This window comes from Chinchilla lanigera, unplaced genomic scaffold (genome assembly GCF_000276665.1).
Source record: "Chinchilla lanigera isolate Chin_1 unplaced genomic scaffold, ChiLan1.0 scaffold00042, whole genome shotgun sequence".
Classification (NCBI taxonomy): domain Eukaryota; kingdom Metazoa; phylum Chordata; class Mammalia; order Rodentia; family Chinchillidae; genus Chinchilla; species Chinchilla lanigera.
Window position 1 is genome coordinate 717300 of NW_004955443.1, and position 22878 is coordinate 740177.

The window sequence follows — 22878 nt, forward strand, 5'->3', positions numbered from 1 at the left end:
TCTATTAATGTGTACATGTCCTTGAGTACTGAAAAGTAAGGCAGATTCTAAGCTTTAGGCTGGAGTAGACATGAGGTAGCTCTCTCAGTCTGGAAAGTGCTGCAATTAAATGGCAGAGATTAGGCCGCCCCAGCCTTGGGTATTAGGTCTTATAAGACAGGAGATCCTCAGGTAGCGAGGAAGAGACAGAGGGCCGGCTACTTCCTCCTGAAAGAGATGTGACATTGGGAGCACTGGGAGGAACGCTTAGCCCCTTTGCTTTCCAGAAGCTTTTAAAAGACAAAGCTTTGTGTGATGGCAGTATCAAAACCAATGAGGTTTATCTGAGGCATGGTTATTGCTAATTAAAAGACAAGACCAATTCACCACCTGAGAAGCCATTTTTATTTTAGAGTCTATATGGAGAAAGTTCAGGTCTGTTGTCTATGGAGTTGCTCTTGCTATATTTTCTTTCAAATTAGGGATGAGGCATGCATCTAACGTGTGAAAAATCCACATACAGCATGAAATTCCACACTCAAATTCATTTGAGTTAAGATGCTTTTAGTGAGAGCTTTTCTAACTTTCCCTCATCACCTCCGTCTGGTCATCCTTTGTTTTACAAAACCTTCTCGCTCATTGTACTAAAGAGTCTCTACCTTCATAATATATATTTGCTTACTGTCCATCTCCCTGGCTGGAATGTAAGCTCTTTAAGGGGAGGAGTGCAGTTTTGTTTATTGCTGTAACCAAGGAGTGGGGAACTGTGCCTAGTCACATGATAGATGCTGGTATTAGTTTCCTAAGGCTGCCATAATAAATGCCATATATAATATGATTTAAGCAATAGACATTTATTTTCTCACAGTTCAGGTGGCCAGAAGTCCAAAATCAAGGCATCAACTAGTTCATTCCTCCTGAAGGCCCTGAAAGAGAAACTGATTCATGTCTACCTCCTGGTTGGTAGCGGATGTCAATCCTTGGTGTTTCTGGGCTTCTGGGTGCATCACTCCAGTCTCTGCCTCCATCTTCACATTGCTCTCTTGATATTTCTATGTGACCTTTCCTACCTTATGAGGACAGTCTGAATTTAAAGCCCACCCTATGGCAGTATAATTGTTAATTACATGTACAAAGGCTCTATTCCCAAACAAGGGAAGGTCACACTGTGAGGTTCTGGATGGACTTTGAATTTGAGGCTGGGGAATAGCCCATTACAGTGCGCAGGTAGATGAATGAATAAATTTACAGTGTAAATCTAGACTGTAAATTTCTTGAGCATTTTCATCAATTTTTAATCATTATATTGAGATAGGGGTTAAGTCATTCTGTGGTTCTAGATTTCATGGGCCTCCAGTTGTGGTTTTACCACTTCCTTAGATGTGAGGTCTTAAATTATTTGTCTTCTGTAAAATGGTAATGGTATTTGTCTTCTGTAAAAGAAGTAATGAGTACTTGTCCCAGTGAGTTTTAGCCATATTGTGTGTGTGGCTCTTTTAAAGCATTTTATATATTTATTTAATCTCCATAATAGAAAGTGGGCCTATTCTCATTTTTTTGAAACTAGATTTAAGAGTTGAAAACTGAGAAATTTTCTATGTCATTTTATGAATCGCCTGGCACACAGTGCTTAAAAAAACCTAAGCAATAGTAGTAGATGAGTGTGACTTACATAACTTTAAGGCTTCTCTGATCCACAGGCACTTCCCTGGGGGCGTAGGCAGTGTGCTGGCCAAAGGTAAGGCATTTAGGCAGTCACATTGCTGTATGTGGCCCCATGTATCACTAGGTATATGAGAGTGCTAAAAATAAAATTGTATTGAAATTCCCTCGAGGGCCGGTTCTGCTTGCCTTCTTTTGGTGTGGCTGCTATGGTGTACTGGACTAGGGGATTTATTTGCTAGCAATATTAGGCTAGAATAGAGGAGTGTATGGGTGTGTCTTCCTTCTTTAAGATAAATTAAAGTTCCTCTCTCCATAACAGGTAGGTTTCTAGTTTGCCTGGTTTGTGCTCTGCTCTTTAATTTTTATTTTAAAAGCTTTGCGTCTTTATATCTGAGCAAAAAATGTTACATTCTTCTTCATAAGGCTATTTCCACTTTATTTGTATTTTTCCACAGTTGATATAAATTTATTTGTGTAATGGATGTAATGTATTCATTCAACCAGAGTGAGGGCTCTGTGAGAAGAGATTTTTTGTTCTTTTGCAGCTAACAAATCCTAGAGTGGAAATGAATAGTACATAGATAAGCTGGGAGTAGCTTATCTCTTTTTGTCTGTCATCCTGGGACTCTGGCTGCTTCTCTAAGATACTTCTTCCTTATTCTCAGATTGCCTTCTCAAATTGCACAAGTTTGGCCTATAGTATGATAATATGACCAAAGTCTGCTCTTTCCAGAGGCATATTCCCTATGTTTAAATTAATTTTCCCATAAATCCCTTTAATGTTTTTCTTTTAAATGATCTGTGAGATATGAGCAAAACCTATGGTGAGCAGTTAAATTTTAAAAATTTATTGCAGTAAGACATATTGCCATTATACCCCTCAGAAACTCAACCTCGTTTTGAACACACTTATCCATCATTCTTGACACTTTCTGAAGCAGTTCTGGAAGTCTTCTTTTGTGAGTGTTACTAGTTTTTGCTGCTGTGGCTACTTTGATGTCCTAAATTGATTCAATTTTACTTTTCATGGTCATTCTAACTTTGTTTTTTTGTTTTTTTTTTTTTGTTTTTTCTCCGGTACCAGGAACCGAACTCATGACCTTGCGCTTGCCAGGCAGGCGCTTTGCCGCTGAGCTAAATCCCCAGCCCCGGTCATTCTAACTTTGGAAAAGAGCCAGAAGTTGAATGGTGCCGATATAGTGAATTAGGTGGATGGGATACATCATAATGTTTTTATTTGCCAGAAATTGCCATAAACATTTGCTCAAAAGGGGTGATCAAAAAACATGGTGAATGTTTAAAAAATGTATTACAGTAAAAGACATATTGCCATTTATCCACCTCAGACTATTCAAAATACTTTATCCCATTTTGAACATATCCCATTTTCTTGGCAATGTGTCTTTTACTGGAATATATTTTTGTTATTAAACATTCACTGCATCTTTTGATGCCCCTTGTTGTATATATGCTCTAAATGCTGGACAATAAAAATTTCAAAGATGGGAGGCTGGAGATTTAGCTCAGTGACACAGCGCCTTCCTGGCAAGCACAAGGTCATGAGTTCGATTCCCAGTACCGGAAAAAAACCAAACCAACCCCCCCACCCCCACAAAAAAATTTCAAAGGTGTAGAAATGTTTCTTTTTGTAATTTACTTTAAAAAATTAGATGGTTGGACCAGGGATATAGCTCAGTGGCACAGTGCCTGCCTTGCAAGTGGAAGGTTCTGAGTTTGATTCCTGGTACTGCCCCCCCCCAAAAAAAATTAGATAGTTGCCACTTTAAATTGGAACAGGCCATTAAAGATTACAGTGAACACATTGCATATTCAAATTATTTTGAAAATGTTTTGAGATTTTTAATATTTTTATTCCTTACATTATAAAAGTTCATTACAAAAAATCCCAAAACGCATGTTTTCCTTCACTTTTTATATCATTACCCTCAGGCAATGACTATTTACCTCAAGTGTTCATTCTGGTGCTCTTGGTAACTAAAGCTGGTTAGATTCTCTTGACAAAAGAATTATAAGGAATGCTTTAGTTCTCAGAGGAACACTGTGTAGTAACATAAGAGGGAGGGAGACAACCACCCTGGTTGTCCTCATTTAGCCACTTTAATTTCATAGTTCCTGTAGCCACTTCCACCAGAGGGCAGAAAGTGGAAAAGAAAGGAAATGAAATAGAAGCCCATACACAGTTTCAGAAAGCCTGTAGAAGCCTTGCTGACTGAATCCAAACCATGCTCATTTTAACTGTGGCCCCATTTTACAAACGTATAATTTTTAATAGTCAAGGAACAGGTAGGTACCTCATACATATTTTGTTGACATATGTGCCTAATGGAGATACATTAATTCTATAACCTCATGAATAATTTTTGAAGTTTCCTTTAAGATCTTGACTGAAATTGGATTAAAAAAATCATTTCTAAGAAAAACTCAGTGAATTCCTTTTCGCCCAAACATTTAACAAGTATCTTGCACATCAAGTGGTAAAGTTTATCTTTGCAGTTTGAGTCCCTCCAATGCTCTCTGATGCTACCTGGTGAATGATGGGCAGTACTTCCTGTTTCCTTAGTTCACAAAAACCCAAAAGAGGTTTATGGTCGGAGGCTGGGGTTCTACCCTGTCCCTGCAGCCTGGGCAAAGGCCCAGGCAGTCTTAGGAATAAAGTTTCTTTGCAAAACCTAGAACAAATTTTCCATTTCCTTAATGCAAATAATACTTGCCTTTAAAACGTTAAATCTTTTTAAAAAATAACAAATGTAGTACTTGTCAGTGTCTGCAGTTATTTTGATTTTTCCTTGGCTACGCTGGCAAAAAGGAAATGGTAGGATATGATAAGGAGAATTTGGAAACAAGCAACTCTTCTCTCCATCGTTTTCTTCCACCAATTTTAGCGTCCTATCGTTTTCTGCTGCCCCGTGAAATGTAAGATTTTGGGGGAGTTCAGCAGACCCTTGGCTTTCAGCTTGCTTCCCAAGAGTAACTTCCTTGAATGCAGGGGGTGGGGGTGGATGGGGGATGTGTCATCAAGGGTTATTATGGGTAGGGCCCAAGATGTGAGAGAAGGGAGGGAGGGAGTGGTCTGCGGGTGGGATCTGTCGGACAGATAAAATATGAAGCTCCTGTCCCTTGAAGTACAACTTGTTTCTTCCTGACTGAAGAGAAAGGCATCCGAAGTGCCTCTCCCAGGGACACATAGAGGAGAGAAAAGCGATCAAGATAGGAGCGAATAGAGGAGTAAGCCAGGCATGTTCACGAAACGGTGCCCTGGCCTTGCTGCGGAAGAGCGCTACCGCCCAGCAGGGGCCCCGAAGCCGGTAAGAGCCACAGCCCGCACTCCGCCCGCAGACGGGTTGCGGGGCTTCCGAGTCCTGGCGAATTCAGGGCCAACCCTCCCACCCTCGTCCCTCCTCCCCCGGGCCACCTCCTTCCCTGGCCGTCGGTGAGCTCCGCTTTCGCAGTGCGGCGCTCAGCGCCCTGCAGCTGCCCGGGCACGCGATACGGGGTCCGGGGCAGGGGTCCGTCCGATACGGGTGCGGGGTCTGGAGGTCCGCTCGCCTTGCCCGGCGCCCTACCACCCGGGCGCAGTCCCGCTCCGCCCGGCTCCCTCCGCGCAGCTGGTGGCCTTGGCCGCGTTCGGGCGCCGGGGGAGGCTGTAGGTGAAGCCGTCGGGACGCGCCCCTCACGGCCGGCCGGCCTCTGCGCCCTCCTCGGGGACGCCAGCAGCTGGACGGACCGGGCCGGACCGGATCACCGCGCCCGCCCCAGACGTAAGCTCCTCTCCAGGCGCAGCTGGTCTCCGCGCCGCTCCGCCGGAGAAGCGGCCCACCGGCAGCGTGCGGGGCCGTCCGTGTTCCCAGCGCGCAAACTTTCCCCCGGCCGGGTGGGTGCCGTCTAGGCACCGCCCGCGCCGCGCTAGTTCAGGGTGGCTCTGGGTTTGGCGGTCTCCGGCGCAGTGCTGGGAAGGGGAGCTCTGCCGCTTGTTCGGGAGGGGAGGACAGGAAGGGCACCGCGGGACGTCCCTCTGCCCCCAGCAGCGGGAGCGGAGTGTGGGGTGAAGCCGTCCTTCCTCGCGTCACTGGGGCCCCAGGATCCGCGGGCTGCTCGGGGGTCCCAGCTGCGCCTAGCGGGCACCGCGCGGTTCGGTGCGGAGCCCTCGGGCTGGGCCGGGGAGGTGTCGGTTTGGTCCCCTGGAACTCAATTCCGCGAGCCATGCTGGTGTCCCGTTGTCTGTGCCACCTGCTCGAGGCCGGTGGATGGCGGTGTGGACGCGTCTTGTAAGGCTTCCTGCCGGGGACAAACCCTGCCGACTCCCACTTCCCAGTTCCCACCTTCTCAGGAAAGCTGTCGCAGCAGTTCATAAAGTGCAGTGTTCCTCTCCTGGGAAACTGATACGCTGTAAAGAGGAACTCTTCTGGATAAGACTTTGACAGAGTTTTGAAATTAAAGGTGCTGCAAACCATTAATTTTGCCATAACCTCAAGAAAACGAGAGGAAACTATGCCCACACCCCATTGGTCACAGCGACACCACCAACAAGCAACATTCACCAGCTTGTTTATATTATTAGGCACCCAATAATACAATGGTTTGGTTGTGTAAGATGGTGCTCAAGATCACACCCCAAACCAGGTGCCTAAGGCTTGAAAAGGTTAGATTAGATGCCCACGTAGGGTGTTCCAGTGCGCAGGGGAACATCAGCTTTCGAGGCTACTTCCCAGTATACCAAAGGCTTCGCTAGGATGAACCATTTTTGGAGTTATTCTGGCCTGATACCAGATATATCCCAAGATGCAGTGAAGTACCCCCCCACCCCGAAGTTCCTTGCAGATAGGATGGGGTAGACAGGAAGTTGAGGGAGAAGCTGAGTACCCCGATGTCTGCTGAGAGTTTGCATAGCCAGTCTCTGCATGCTGTACTTTTAACTCTCCATACTGGTAATAAGGTACGGTGAGCCTTATTTTTCCTCTTTCCTTCTCCTCCAGCCTCCTTAAACACAGACACATTGGGGTTTCCGGATGGCTCTATTGGTGGTGCAATGTGAGCTCCCTGAGGACCAGGAGAGCTATGACATAAAACTTCAGCTGAACATATCCAAGGGAGAAAGGGGTATTTATTAACTTAATTTAAAAAGTCTTTATAAGTACATGTTTTCAGTATATAATGATTACATTCATTGTGGGGAGGTGGTATGTACAGAACACATCTTAATTCTTAGTTTCCATTCTTCCTCCTCCCCCTCCACATCTTGCTTGGTCCCCTTCCCAAGGATATTCAGAAAAGGCTGAAGTGGAAGAAGTGCTAAGAGTAAAAGATGCCACTCTAGTTCTCTGATATTGACTCTAAGATCTTTCATGGCAGTGTGATCATGTAGTATTCATCCTTCTGTGTCTGGCTTATTTCATTTAGCATAATGTTCCCCAGGTTCATCAATCTTCTTGTAAGTGGCATGATTTCCTTTTTTTCCAGAGACTGAATACTGTTCTATTCCATCTATACACCATATTTTCTTTATCCATTTATTCATCTATGGACATTTAGGTGGCTTTTGTGTTTAAGCTATTGTGAATTATGCTGTAATGAAGTTAGATCCTAACTTTAACTCATATCCAGAAGTGGGATTCCTTCCTGAAATAGTAGTTCTATTTTTAGTTTTTTGAGGACCCTCCATATTGTTTTCCACAATGGATATACCAATTTAGATTCCTACCAACAGTATATTGGGGTTTCCTTTCTCCATATCTAAAATTGTTTAATTATTTTTGGTAATAGCCAGCCCAGTGTGAGGCGATATTTCATTTTGGTTTTTATTTGCATTTCAGTGATGATGTTGAACAACTGTTCATATACCTGAAAAGCTGGGCATTTGTATATTTCATTGCAGTACATCTATCTAGATCTTTAATTTACTTTTAAAATCTGGTTATTTTTTTCATTTTTGCTATTGAGTTATAAGACTTCCTTATAGATTTTGGATATTAATTCTATCATATACACAGTTTGCAAATATTTCCTCCCACTCTGTAGTTGAATGCTTATTTTGTTGATTGTTTCCTTTGTGCAGAAGTTTTTTAGTTTGATATAATCCTAGTGGTCCACTACTTCTTTTGTTGCTTTTACTTTTGGTGTCATGTCTAAGAAATTATAGCAACAGCCAATGCCAGGAAGATATTTTCTATATTTTCTTTGAGGAATTTTATGATTTCAGATTTTATGTTTAAGTCTCCTATTAGCTTTTACTTGATTTTTATGTATGGTGTGAGATAAAAGATCAGTTTATTCTATGCATGTAGATATCCAGTTTTTCCAACACCATTTGTGGAAGAGACTATTTTTTCTACATTGTCTATTCTTGGCACTTTCGTTAAAGATCAGATGACCATACATGCATAGATATTTCTCTAGGCTCTTTACTCTGTTCTACTGGTCAATGTATGTATTTATATGCCAGCACTAGATTGTCTTGATTACTGTAGCATTGTAATATGATTTGAAACCAGAAAGTGTGAAGCCTTTACCTTTCTCTTGCTCAAACTGCTTTGTCTACTTGGTTCCTATATTAGTTAGCTTTCCTGTTGCTGAGACACAATGCCTGAAACCAATGGCTTGAAAGCAGGAGAAGTTTAATGTGGGCCATGGTTTCAGGGAATTCATGGCTGGTTCCAAAGCAGAAACTTCATGGTGAGCAATGCTGCTTAGTTGGTAGAGGCTGAGAAGCAAAACAAGAGAATAGTGCCAGAGAGGAAAGGCCCAGGTACCATGTATAGCACCTCCACGACCCACCCAGGCACACCCAGATTCCCAGGGAGTTTCTTTAAGCCAATCAAGTTGACACAATTCATGTAAATCCTCACAGTTCCTAGCTTGGTATTTTAGTATCTGGTCCCATCTCAGACTCAGTGAGGGAACTCCCAGCCAGATTTCAGTGGTTCTAGAACTATGCTATGCAACAGAGTAGTGGCTAGCTGCACTGGGTTGTTTAACTAATAAAATTAAATGGAATTAAAAATTCCATTCTTCAGCCTCCCTAGACACATTTCAAGTGCTAAGGGTTACTCTATTGGACAGCATGGATAGCAGATCCTCTTTACTGCAGAATGAGCTTCCTTTAATGAGACTCTAGGGCAATTACAAGTGCTTCTGTCCCAGCATCTCTTTCTCAAGGCTTCCTGTTCTCTTAAGAAGTGGCTTTGCATGGCAGAATCATTCTTGTTTTGTTGATGTCTTTTAAATTGCTGTGGCTTTTGATGACTAGTAAATGGTGAGATTCCTTGATAAATCAGCCAACAAGTGTGTATTAGGCATAGAATCCCTTGTAGCCTGGATAATTTTTGCTTATGTATTGTTTTTTCTCTTCCCACTGAATTTTAAGACTGGTTTTAAAGTTTCCTGGCTTTAAAGAAGACACTGATATAATAGAGGAATATCCCATACATATCCTTACATGTTGTACCATTTTTTATAAGAATAAACATACTAGAATCCTGAGTCAATGTTTGGAACAAAATCTAATGAGAGCATTAAACTTATTCAGATTTAAGAACTAATAGTCCACCTCTTTAGGACTCCCCTTGAACTTACCACCATTTGATGAAGTATATACAATATTATACTTTACTTTGACTGTCTTTTCTCTCCTATTCCAGAATATATGCTGACAAAGCAGAGATTTTTTCAGTTATCTTCATTGTAAGATGGATGCCTGATAGATAGTTGCTACCTATTAACTATTTGTGAATGAGTCGTTCATAGAAATAGAACTCACTAAGATAAATAAATGCTGTATTAGTTTCCTAGGGTTGCTGTTAGCAAATTGTCATAAATTGGGTGGCTTATAACAACAGAAATTTATTTGCTCACTGTTCTGGAGGATATAAGTTAAAAATCAAGGTGTTGGTAGGCCTTGCTCCCTTGAAGGCTGGAAGGGAAACTCCTTTTTCTTTTCTTTCCAGCTTCTGGTGATTGTCAGCAGTCCTGAGTGTTCCCTGCTTATAGATAGGTCATCCCATCTCTGCTTCCATCATAACATGGCCTTCTTCCCTGTGTGAGTTCCCTCCTCATGTTACGAGGACACCAGTCGTATTGGACCTAGGGCTCACCCTAATCCAGTATGACCTCATCTTTTCCCTGCCTCAATCTCTTCTTTTCTAAGAGCTTGTTCTAGTTCTGCTTTGCGAAATCTACTTTAGAGCAGGCATGGTTTGTAGTATTTGTTATTCTTAAAGAGAGGCAATGCCTATGCAGGTTGGGAGGTCATGTTCTGCTAATGTGAACTTTCTACCAATTATAGCTTATATCTAAAATGTTCCCCAAAGCTCCTTGTACACATAGGTGGGCTTCTGAGGGGTGCCTAGATCATGGATGTGTGATATTTATCACTGGATTAGTCGATTGATGGATTGATGGTTGGTTGTAATGTTGGGAGGTGAAGCTTAGTAGGAATCGGTGGGTCACTGTAGGTATGGCCTGGAAGGATATATATCCTTCTCCTCCCTTGTCATTTGCTGCTTTCTGCCTGCCTGCTATGCCGTGAGTTGATTCTCCTCTGCCATAACCCTCTGCCATGCTGCCCTCCCTTGGAACCACCCAACTATGCACTGAAACCTTTGGAAATTGTGAGCCAAAATAAACCTGTCTTCCTTTAACTTCTGAGTGTTGGGTATTTTGTCTTGGCAATGAGAAAGTAACTAAGACCCTACCCTGGTGTGTGGTAGTTTACCTATGGATTGCTGAGACAGTGTCTTGCTCCAAGCTGTCACGTATCCTCAGCCTCGTCTCCAATCTCTCTACCTTTTCTGTTTACTCAGAAAGAGCCACAGGGGAAATAAAAGAGCCACAGATGTCCCAGAGCATTGCTGCTCTGCCCGCATCGTTCTTGAGCACTCTGCAGCAGCATGTGCTCATCTTCCAGCTCTGTGGAAGGGTGTCCAGTGCCTATAAATTGTGTTTGCCTCTCAGACTGCTAGTGGTTGCCCCCATCAGTTTGCCTCCCAGCAGCTATTTGAAATGCTCCTGCGGTACATGTCTCCATGTCCAAACCATCAAGCTGGTGATGACAAATGCATTTCAATGCCTGACTGGGCTAGCTGGGGCTCCAGGGAGGGCCTGCAGGTGATCCATCTTGCCATTCAATATTGGTGCCGAAACTCTGTAAGAGGCACAGAATGACATGTGTGGAAACGGGCTGATGAGCCACCAGGCTGCCTTGGGGGACAGGCAGAAAATACAGGGATGAGTTGAAAGGCCATTATGAAAGACAAGTTTCTCATGTTTGCTTGGCCCGGGTCCCTGTTGACTCTTTAGTTGGTGGTATTTGAGGAGTACCTTCTGTTTCCAGTACATGGGAGAGTTTTAAAGAAAAGTCCTTCTTCAGCTTTCATTGAAATGCAGGTCTTTCTGCGGCCAGGAAAGTGGCATTCTGCTAAAGAGCCACAGCAGCGTATTAAAGGTTAACAGTATCAGGAAATATTAATTAGGAGCTTCACAGACCCATCGCATATTGAAAAATCTCTTTATGAATATTCAATCAGAATTTTTCTGGTGAGAGCAGCACAACTATTCAAGAGGTGAAACCCCAGTGCTAGACTTAAATAACCTTTACTTTGAAGAGTTCAGCTGTACAATCTGGGCAGAAAGAGAAATAGTTTCATCCATTAATTCAACAAATATTTATGTACCAAGGATGGCACGAGGCACTTGGGATTTCAGCAGGGAATAAAACAAAGATCTCTACATTTGTGATGCTTAGTTTCTTTCTTTTTTTTTTTTTTTTTTTGTTTGTTTTTCTCCAGTACCGGCAACCGAACTCACGACCTTGTGCTTGCCAGGCAGGCGCTTTTGCCGCTGAGCTAAATCCCCAGCCCCCCTTAGTTTCTAACTAATGAATAAAGCCCACACCAAGAGTGCAGGGAAGAGAGAACTGTGTCAACAGTGTGCATCATTCTGCTCGACCTTTGACTCTGTCCGCTGGGGTGAGAGCTCAGCTGAGGGATGGCTGTCTGCTGTCAGTTTCAGACCCCTGGCTTCTTATCCATCTTATGTTCAACCTGTGTTTAAAGATCTGTACCTTTTTGTCCTCTCACTTTGAGCCAATTAATCTGGTTTTTAGTGGATACTTGTTCCAACTCTGGAAAACTAACCATGTGGGATTTATTGACAGAACCTATATTGGTCTCCATTGTGGCACTTTTGTAAGAATTTTGAAGGATTATTTTGATAGTACACGATTTTCACATTTGTAATGCTTATTTCAGAAGCTCATCCTCTGAGCAAGATGCCATCCTTCTATAGTGTGGTTTGAAAATCAAAGCATTATTTCACTTCATATTTCCTTGTGACCTTTAAAAATAATTTTATCCAACTGAAGAAAAGTCAGAAGTGGGAGTGCAATGCTAAAGATGCTAGAGATTTTGTAGGAACCAGTTAACCTTGATTCTAAGTTTATCATATATACTGAGGCAATTAGATCTTTCTAGATGCCTTGCCAGCTTCCGGTTGCTAGGACAAAATACCTGACACCAGCGACTAAAAGGAGGATAGGCTTATTTTAGTTCATGGTTTCAGAGGTTTCAGTCTATGGTTTCTGATTCCAAGGCAGAAACGTCATAGAAAGGATGGAGGAAGGCCATGGTGAAGGAAAGCTGCACGCATCCTGACAGTGGGAAGCAAAGACAGAGTAAGAGTTAGAGAGGAAGGAGCCAGTGGCCGTATATCACCACCCAGATCATATCCCCCATGACTCACCCAGGCATATCCAAAAATGTGTTTTACTAATCTAGATGTCTCTGAAGCCAATCAAGTTAATGACAATGACCATTATGCTGTATCTGAAAGCTATAATTTTAATATGGAAGTAGAAAATGAACCAGACATTGCTTCATTTTACTTTATTCTTTCCCCTTCTGACAGTTGAGGAGCTGGCACGTTCTTTTCCTCCTAACACTAGATGCATGGTGTCTTTCCAACACCACTTCTCCAACTTCCTGATACCAACTAAGTGTCCAGCAATCCAGTTCAATTTTGACACTGTTTACTTAGAGTTATTGTCACCTCCCACAGGTGAAAGGGTTCTGTCCCACCACACTGACTCCCCTTCAGATGTCAGGAACAGGTGCTGGGCCACCTATACTTCTGACTGACTAGCTGTAAATCAGGGGTTTCCTCTATCTTCTCTTAGGTCTGATAATTTGCTAGGATGGCTCACAGAACTCGCAGAGATATTTTACTTACATTTACTGGTTTGTGGTAAAGAACAAATGAACAGCCAGTAAAGTAGGTACCCAGGACAGGTCCAGAAACATCATGAGTATAGGAGCTTCTGTCCCAGTGGAGTTGGTGGTGCACCACTCCTACAGGAGGACGTGTTGATCAACTCAGAAACATTCCAGATTCCAACATATAGGGATTTTCATGGAGGCTTGCACATAGAGGCATGATTGATTATTCACTCACTTTCCAGCCCCTCTTCTGCGATCTAGGGCTGTAAACTGCTTTCTGGTAGCAGTCCCCCTCCTAAAACTACTTAAGGTGCCATCAAGAAATCAAGAATCTCCTCATTAAGACAAAAAGTGCTTTCATCCCTTCTATCAGTCAGGAACTTACAAGGGATTTAGGAGGTATTTTCGTGCTCCCACTCAGGAGGATGCCTTAGGAGTACTGCATAGATGGAGGCATCCACGCTGACCCACCATATTTGCTTCCCTCTTAATGGGTGTTTTCCAATCCTTAATACGGAGACTCTCTACCAAGCTGCAAAATTGCTTATTCCACCCCAAAAACAGGCAGATTAGAGGAAAGTTGAAAGCCATCACATAGCCTGGGTTCTCTGGAGGGTATCTAATCTGGAGGAATGTCAAAACTGAGCATTTTATCCAGGTGTACAGATTGGGGGTGCTGGAAAGAATGGGGGGACAGACATTGATGTTGTGTGTCTTTCACTAAATGGACCAGATCAAGTGAAGAGCCAGGGGTAATTTTTACGTGAGAGCTTTCCTTTAAAAATGTGTTGCCCTTTCTCTCATGTTTCTCAAAGACAAAGGAAAAAAATTTTTAAAAATCATCCAAATTGGCCTTTCTTCCCTTAGTAAAGTCCAGAAATAGATATATAGTAGTTCTCCCTTATCCATGATCTAACTTTTTCTGGTTTCAGTTACCCATGGTCAACTGAGGCCCAAAGATGTTAAATAAAATTCCCAGAGGTAAACAATTTATAAATTTTAAATTGTGAACTGTTCTGAATAGTGTGATGAAATCTTGTGATGTCCTTGTTTTACTCAATATGAATATGTTAGTCAGTTTTTTATTGCTATGACAAAATACCTGAGAAAAACAACTTAAAGGAGGAAGATTTATTTTGGCTGATGGCTTTAGAGGTTTCAACCCACGGTCAGCTGGCTTCAAGGCAGAAATGTCATAGTGGAAGGGTGTGAAAAGGAAAGCTGCTCACTTTCTGTTGGCCCAGAAGAGGAGAGAAACGGAAAGTGCCAGAAAGGAAGGTGTTGCAGACCTTCCTTTCTCATAGGACTCCCTGATAGACTCCCCAAGGTCACACTCACACACATCTTGCAGCAAGGCGCTACCTCCTATTCTCTTGATAATGCCATGAAATGATGGGTATTCATCATCCAATCTCTTCTCGAAAGCCCAGCATTTTCAACACAATGAGCCTTGAGGGGGAAATGTTAGATAAAGCCAGTAATGATGAGTATCATCTCTTTTTCCAGCATAGATGCACTGCACCAGCTACCTGGTTATTGAGAAGCCACATGAGAAGGCACATGATACTTCCTCTAGATAAAACAATAAATATTTCTGATTTTATAGGAAATAAAGCAAATTATATGCTATTGCTAAGATATACAGTTAAGAATAAATCTACCTTGAAATTGTGAAGGAACAAGAAATTTGTACTAGTTTTGCTGTCACACCAAATTGCAAGTCACAATCACAGTATAGATAGGAAAATTACCAGAGGATTCATTTATCTATGGAGGATCTTGAAACAGATCCACTGTGAACTGTTCTCCTTTTCAGCACTTTCTGAGCATAAAGGGTGAATCTGATATAAAGTAGTGAATGCAGAGCCTCTATGACAGTTTCAGTTGCTGCAGCAAAAATGATAAACAAACACGCAGACATAGCAATTAACTAAAAGTAGCTAAGAAAGCTGTCGCATCCAGATCTTGGAGTTTTATTCCTCTATTATGTATGTTTCAAGAGACAAAGGAGTAAAAAAGAAAGAGTTTTAATAGCCTTCCATAAATTTTGGAACTTTCTTTGGGTTTTCCTATTGCTTGCTTCTTGGTGAACAAGTCAGTCCTGAGTTTGTTTGGTGAGTGGAGCAGGGTGAGCTTCAAGGTGCAGAGAGGATAGAGGATGAGGACATAAGGAAGGGTGGCCAGCCAGCCATGTTGATACCCAAGCAGATGGAAGGTGAGGAGGCTATTGATCTAGGTGGGCATCAGAGTCTGAGTAACATGAAGGAAGTGTCTATGTGGGAGGAGCCACAGGATGTAAGACTTGGACAAGGTGAGCATGGCGTATATCTGTAAAATGGGGCTGAGACAAGACCTATTATTATAGATTGGGTGACTCATCAAATAATTAAACATGTCATCAATAAGATGGATTTCTCCTAAGTGGATAAGAAGTTAAAGATATAAGGGAAGGGATATTTAAAAAGTTTCAAACACCTTATCACAAGGTATTTGTTAATTACATTGTTTTATGGAGGCTTGGTGCACATCACCTCTATCATGTAATTGACATGCTTATCATGCACACCTTGAGAGGCTGAGGGAGAGAAATCTAAAGTTGAAGCCCAACGTGGGCAACTTAGCAACTTAAGAAGACCTTGTCTCAAAATAATATGTAAAAGTAGGTCTGGGCTTGGAACTCAGTGCGAGGGACCTGGGCTTAATCCTTGTTATAAAAACAAATAAACTGTAGATCTAGAACCTGGGTTATGAGATTAGAATTGGAGATAGGCAAGAAAATATGTGGCTTTCAATATATAAAGATATGTACAGAAATATACATCCATATATGTGTGTGAGCGCACACACTATATAAATACATTCCTCCATCTAGCTTTATATACTGAGAAAAAGGGGGAAAGTGACACCCCAAGAGCAATTCCAATGAATACCCAGATCTTGGTTTTTAGATATTATTTTCTACAAAAAACTAAACTCCTTGGAGAAATGGCTGATTGCACAGCAAGTACAGGCTGAGTTTAAAACACCTTGTTTGGAAATAAAGGAAATATTCAAAGAATGATAAGGGCATGCCAAGGGGACACAGAAGCCAGCTCCTCCTGACCATACGGAAGCTAAGTTAAGCACCAAAGTAAATAGTGGTATTTAGAGATTATAAACTATGGAATAAAATAGGAAACCAAGAATTCCTGCCGATGTTATAAAGGAATAAATGGAGTTTTTGAAGGGAAAGGATATTTAAAAAGTTTCAAACACCTTATCACAAGGTATTTGTTTATTACATTGTTTTATGGAGGCTTGGTGCACATCACCTCTATCATGTCATCGACATGCTTATCATCAATAGAAGGACAAATTTACAGGATGTAATGCAAAAGAATGTAATATCGTTTCGTGGTATTTATGCTAAAGATGGCTGATTTTAATCCCAAACCACAACAGAGGAAGATTCTATAGACTGATCAGTAACTTACAACAGTATTGTATCAGTCAGTTTTACTAGAGAAGCAGATATAACACAAGATATACAAATGTATAAGAAATTACAAGATCGGCTTACGATGGTCAGCCACAGAGTTGGGTGAGGAAGCATGAGTGTGTCTGCACACTGGAAGCTGAAAGTTTCAGTCCAAGGCCTGGAGTTCACTGCAGTGTTTCATGTAAGTCCTTCTCAGGAGACCAATGGGTCTATCACGGATGGCTGCAGAGTCTATTCCAGAAAGCTGAAGGATCCAAGGCAAAGCCAAAGAGTTAGTGGTAGAAGCCAGGAGATAATGTCCAAGCTGAAGGTGAAGACTGGAGCACCTCCAAAGAACAGAAGCCAGTTGGTCTTTCCCCATTTCTCTTCTATACTGTCCAGGTAATGAGCTGCCCTAGGGTGTGTCCTCTACACCCTAGGATGTAGAATTGCTGAGCCAACATAGTTAAACTTCTAAACTTCTCAAGTTGACACAATCAATCAACCGTTACAAGTATCAAAGTCATGGAACACAGGAAAGACTGAAGAAGACAAAAAGACATAAAAATTAAGTGTAACGCATGATTCTTAACTAGTTCATTTAATATATGGAATATTATTGGGACTGCTGGGAATAACTGAACAAGGTCTGAGAATTAAATGGTAATAATGGAACTATACAATTGCCTGCTTTTAATGGCCATGTTTTGGTTATGTAGGAGAATATCCTTGTTTGTAGGAAATACCCACTAGTATATTCCAGAAGGATAAGCTGGCTAGTTAGCAATGTAGTATCAAGTGGTTCAAATAGGAAGTTCTTCATATTGTACTTTCACCTTTTTTGTAAATGTGTAGGCATTTCAATTTTTTAAAAAAGAAAAAAAGTAAATTTTTATTTGATAATTTAATGAGAATAAAAAACATTTCTTTGTGCATCTATACTAAGACCTGGTCATAGAAGACTTTTTGATACTGGATAATTTAGTATAATACAACTAACAGATAATTTAATTTTTGAAATCCAAAACAAGACAATTTATAACTCAATTCAAAGTTGTAAGTCTGAACTTTATTTTCTTTGGAATATTTAAAAGTTGATACATCAAGTTTAGGCAAGTATTAAACATTAAAAGAAAAAAAATTAGTCTGCTTTAATTTGGATCTGAACATTTGCTTTTTCATAAGTGAGTACTACACATTTTAAAAAACATTTATCGTAAAAACATTTACCATTTATATGTTTGGTTTTGTCTCAAAGTACAGACAACTTTAGCACTGGAAAGAAACTTCAGGTGATTAAAAGATGTTGCATATTCTTTGCAAAATAACATATTATAACTAGAAAAATGTTTTATCATTTGGAATAATGGGAAATGCTTGTATATACTTAGAGGTTTCTTTTCTTTTTGTCGTCTTTTTATAATTGTAAGAAATGGATACCCTTGATACCCTGGACTCTCTAATCGTAAATGTTGAATGTTCAGTGCACTTTATACCATCAGTTTGTATTAGCATATTAAAAACCTTTAAAAGTAGCAGTGGAAAGAATCTGGGCAGGTCAGGTACTTGACTGCGGCTACAATAGTCATTCTAAAATTCATTTATAAGTGTCTGTAAATATTCACTGATATTCTTTGTCATGGAAGTATTTTCAGTATTAGATTTCTCCCTATTGTAGTTAAATTGAACATAATTTTTAAATAAAAAGGTAAAGTCAGTTTTGTAAATTCATATTCACATTATCACGAATTATTTACCCTGTATCTACCTGTTAGAGTATTTATCACAATTGCGATTAGATAAATATTTGTGTTCCTGTTTAACGCATTTCTCCCCTGGTAGACTGTGTGTTCCATGCAGACAGCGCCTGCCATATCTGCTTGGCCCTTCTCTTTCTCCCTCTCCTAGCACATTTTAAATTTTTTATTGTGAACTCATTTTTTTTTTTTTTTTGTATGTGGGAAGAGGTGTCCTATGGATATGCAGACTGATTTTGACTTGTTTCTAAAAGGTACCCTAGAGAAACCCTGAATCTAAAATCTATTTTCTTATTCATTTCATACCCTGGAAAATTTGTACTTTCCCTATGATATAAATTTGTTATCCAGGCCTGCTCATAAGACTAAGAATTTTTCATTTCACACGTACGTTTTAAAATTTCCTCTTTGCTTTGAGGACCTTATTTTGGGTAAGTGGAGCTTTTCTAATCTCCCTTACACGGATACTGTGGTGACCACAAAATTCTATGTTTATTCAAGGCACTCAGTTTCAGAGCCTTAGATCAGCTGACCAGCCTGAAGGCAAGCCTACCAGTTTCTGGTCCTGCCCTAGGCCTTGCTCGGGTCCCTTCTTTGGTATTCAAATCCAGGGCCAGTAATTGGTCCTATTTGCTTGGTGTCCAACAACTCATTTCCCCTCATACCGTTAGTTTCCAGGACGATGTTAGCATCAAGTTCCACCAATTCCTGCTCTGGTTTTTAGTCTCCCCTCCTTTTTTGCCCCTTGAGGATTTTTTCTCTTCTTTGTAAATGCCGCTATACATTTAAACTATCGTGGGCAATAACTGAAGAAATTGTGGGTGGTTAGCATCGGAAAAGAAAACATTACTCGGGGACTATACTTTTATACTTCGCATATTCTCCCACGCCCTTAGAGATGGGATTTGACTGTGGCTTCAGGGGTGTACTAGAACTTTCAATTAGCACCTCCCTTGAGTCTCTGTAAAGTTACTGGGAGGTATTCTCTATCAGTAGGATTTTACGGGTTGTAAATTATGTAAATCTCCCAGAACTGACTAAGTCAAAGAAAAGGGCTTGTCTTAGATTACTTATTATCTCCAAGGTCCTAAGAGCAGGCATCGAGCAGGGCTGGAACTTGCCCTATTCTCTAGTTGTTGCTTCTGGATTAGAGTCATCTGCCTTTCCCATCATCCTTCCTGTTTTAGATGAAATCTCATTCCCTCCAGGTCCCTTATTGTTTCTTTCTGTCTCCTTTCTCTTTATTTGCATAGGAATGGTGGTTTCCTTACATTAAGATCTTTATTGCTAACTGGAGGTACTGTTTTGGCTATTTTTGTCACTGTTCATCTTCTCCTTCTCCTCTAGGAAAACCTGGCTGGACTGCAGAGAACAACCTGCTTCTCAATTTTGTTTTTTCTACCTGTAGTTCATGGAGGTCCAATACTCTTTGCTAGGCTTGAACTGTTTTTGTTTGAGTTTTGTCCTTTACTTCTTTTTCTGACTTTCTCTTGTGTATTGTCTCTGTAAGGTTTTCCACTGTGAGAAATATAAAATCGGTAGATTTTGGGTTTGCTAAAAGCTTTCATGGTCAGATAAATCTTGTTTCTCATTATTCTTGTGAGTTACTTAATTCCACCTAGAAGGTTTTATCCTTTACATCTAACTTAGGCTGGATCCAATCTCTTATGGCCCATCTGGCTCCTTTTAAAAATTTACAATAAAATTTTTACTCTATCTTCCTTTATTCTTATTTATATGAATTTTCTTTCATAGAGAAAGTATGTATCAATGCATATGTATACACTTGGTGGTGAGAACCACGTCAGGCACACAAATGATGCACAGGACTTCTTGGAGAATTTTAATTTTCAAGGGTTGTCCTACCTGCTATATCCAGATTTTGAAAGGCCACATAACATAGTTTTCCTAACTTTAATGAATGGTCTCTCAATTTTTCTTGGAATGAACCATCTGCAGCTTGAAGAAGCTATCTAAGAATGGTGGAACATGCCTCTAATTCCAGCACTCAACAGGCAGGAGGATCCCTGTGAGTTTGAGGCCAGTGTAGGGGTACATAACAAGACTGTATCTCAAAAAATATGACTTTCAGTAATTTTTCAGATATTTGGTCCAGTGGGTACAGTCAATTCATTTGTTTTCTGAGATCCTATTCCTTTCCTTCTGTTTGATTTCTTTGGGTTCCAGGCATACTTTGTTATCTCGTAACAACTAACAATATCTCTTGGCACATGGAGAGAACCCAGCCTGGCCCATAATGGGCAGAACCTATCCCTACAAACCCTGGAGAGAACCCGCCCTGGAGCATAGAGCCTGTGTCTGCATACTGCAGGAGGAATCTGCCCCTGTGCACTGTGGAAAGAACCCATGCACCTGGTATTCACTCCCCAGACAACTCAGCCTGTGGATCCTGCACCCTGGCTATGGCCAGCCACCAACTCAAAACCAGCTTTGTGTTTTATATCCCTTTGACAAGGGGAAGAAGAGGCACTGACTAACCCTGATCACAGACAGGGCAAATGCCTGAGGAGGGAAGGTAAGATCCAGAAAGTCAGCAGCTCCAGCAGAAATAAAACACTGGGCCAGCAGTACCAGCTCCAAGAAAAGCCCACAGCCCTTGTTATCTACAGACACAGTTACCGAAAGTGTCTTCTGCCTGGCAGAGTAGAGTTCCAGCACCTGTCATATAGCCTAAGAGTGTATAATCAGTTACCATTTTGAGAAGGGGTTAATTGTTTAAGACATAGCTACAGAAAAACTACCAAGAATTTTCCTTCAGGGCTTCCAGTGTTACACTCCCACAGTTACTGGGTGAGAAAGCCATGGGAACAGTTGTGGAGAGGATGAAAGCTAGCCGTAGTGCCCCTAAGAAGTTTAAGCTTAGGCCAGGAAGGAGACACGGGGCCCCGCCCCAGTGGTAAGAAGTCAGGCCTGCCTGTGTGGCTTTCAGAGGCAACTGGATCTGAACGTGCCAGTATTAAGTACAGAGATCCACTTGAACCCCAGCCCTGCTGCTACATCCACCACAGAGCAGAGATCTGATCACTTTCCCCACCTACTAACGTGATTAAGTTGTAGTTCAGTGTGGACAGTTACCACAGCCTGGGATGGATGGACAGAGGGGCTTCTGAAGCAGGGTGTGTCGCTTTACAAACCCATAGGCCATAAAGCTAGGTGGAAAAAATCATGGTTTGCTGGATTCCAAGACTGTAGACCCTGGAAAGAAACCATTTATTCAAAAAGACAGAGGAGTTTTTAAAAATTTATTTATCTGTTTGTTTATTTATTTATGTATTTATTGAAACCCATTTTTTCTTTTTCTCTTTTTTTCTTTTTGAGGATTTGAAGCCTTTTTTCCCTTTTCTTTTTTCTTGTCTCCTTTAATTATTTTTCTTCTTACTTTTCTTTTTTCCTTTGCTTTTTGCTTTTCTTCTTTTCTTGTTTGTGCTTTTCTGTTACTTTTACCTAATATTAATTTCCTATACTCCTCAGTAGGGTCCTTTATCTCATACTTCTCTGCTCCTTATCTTTCACTTTTAGAAATTCTGCCCTTTCCTTTTTCCACTAACCCATCCCCTTGATTCTTACTAGTGTAACCAGTAAGCTTAATGAATCTTTAGATAATTAACTGTACTTACTACTGCTGAATCCTGTTCTATTGTTAGTGGAGGTGTAGTTGTTACATTTAATAGATACTTACTGTATGTCAATATTTGGTTTGTCTGAGTGTTTATGCAATAATTATAGATCTTTTTTCTATAATTAAGGGTTGTACATTACTGCATCTTAGGGTGTGTCACTATCCAATTTGTTTTAGACAGTATAACTGTTGCTGATTTTATTGCTATTGCCAAGGTGGCATAGTTGCTATTGTTTTTCTCTGTATGTTAATATCTGGATAACCTTTGTGTCATTAACAAAACATGATCTAGTCCCAGAGAACTGGGTGCTGGGCCAAATGCACTGTAGCCTCTGTTGCCACATAAATTGACCTTGGAGATAAATAAAAACTAATAGTTTTCCATGCCCAGAGTGCATCAGTGAAAAGCAGATACTAACTCAAGTGGTCTCTATACTAGCAACAAAGTCTTCCACTATAACCAGCCCACCAATCTCAGCACTTGCACACATGCGTGCACACACACACACACACACACACACACACAGAATTAAAAACCCAACAGAAATATGAGAAAACCAGGCAACAAAATGCCTCCTAAATTTCCCACCTCCCCCAAAGCTGATCTATTGGGCATTGGTAGGGAAGAAGTCAAAAGGAACCCGGCCAAATTATGTGAAAGGATAACAGAAGAGATTGAAAACCAGATCAATAAGGTGCTCAGTGAGGTCAAAGAAAATGTAACTAAACGGATAACAGACAATAAATAAAATCATCAGCAAGTTTACAGAAAACACTAATAAAAAGCTAGCTGAGGTAAACAAAATGTTACAAAAGACAAAGAACCAGTTTCGCTAAGAATTAGAGTCCATAAAAGGGTAGCAGTCAAAAATTCAGGAGGTTAAAAATTCTATTGAAAATATGGGCAGCAGAAGGAACCAACTCAAGGACAGAGTGTCAGGAGATAGAATTACTGTCAGAGATCAATTTTTCAGAGATATATTAAAAATAACAAGGGAACACAAAAGTGTATCCAACAGCTTCTAAATGATGCAAAGGTGAGTGATGTAAGATTAGTGGGAATTAGTGAAGAATGAGAAAATGGTACAAATGGTATAGAAAAACTTGTTCACAGAAATAATAGCACAAAATTTTCCAAATATGGGGAAAGAATTT

At 40.9% G+C, this 22878-nt stretch overlaps 1 protein-coding gene across 2 annotated transcripts in view; it reads left to right on the forward strand.

Moving 5' to 3' along the window:
• The first annotated feature begins 4355 nt into the window (after positions 1-4355).
• The window catches only part of Corin (corin, serine peptidase), a 248946-nt gene continuing 230423 nt past the window's right edge, over positions 4356-22878 (forward strand). Inside the window, exon 1 of one of the 2 annotated variants that reach the window (XM_005391890.2) lies at positions 4356-4970. In XM_005391890.2, the coding sequence (XP_005391947.1) occupies positions 4902-4970 (69 nt within the window). In that variant the 5' untranslated portion in view covers positions 4356-4901. Of the gene's footprint in view, positions 4971-5105; positions 5424-22878 lie in introns of those variants that run through there. The other variant, XM_013518122.1, reaches the window with a different exon arrangement.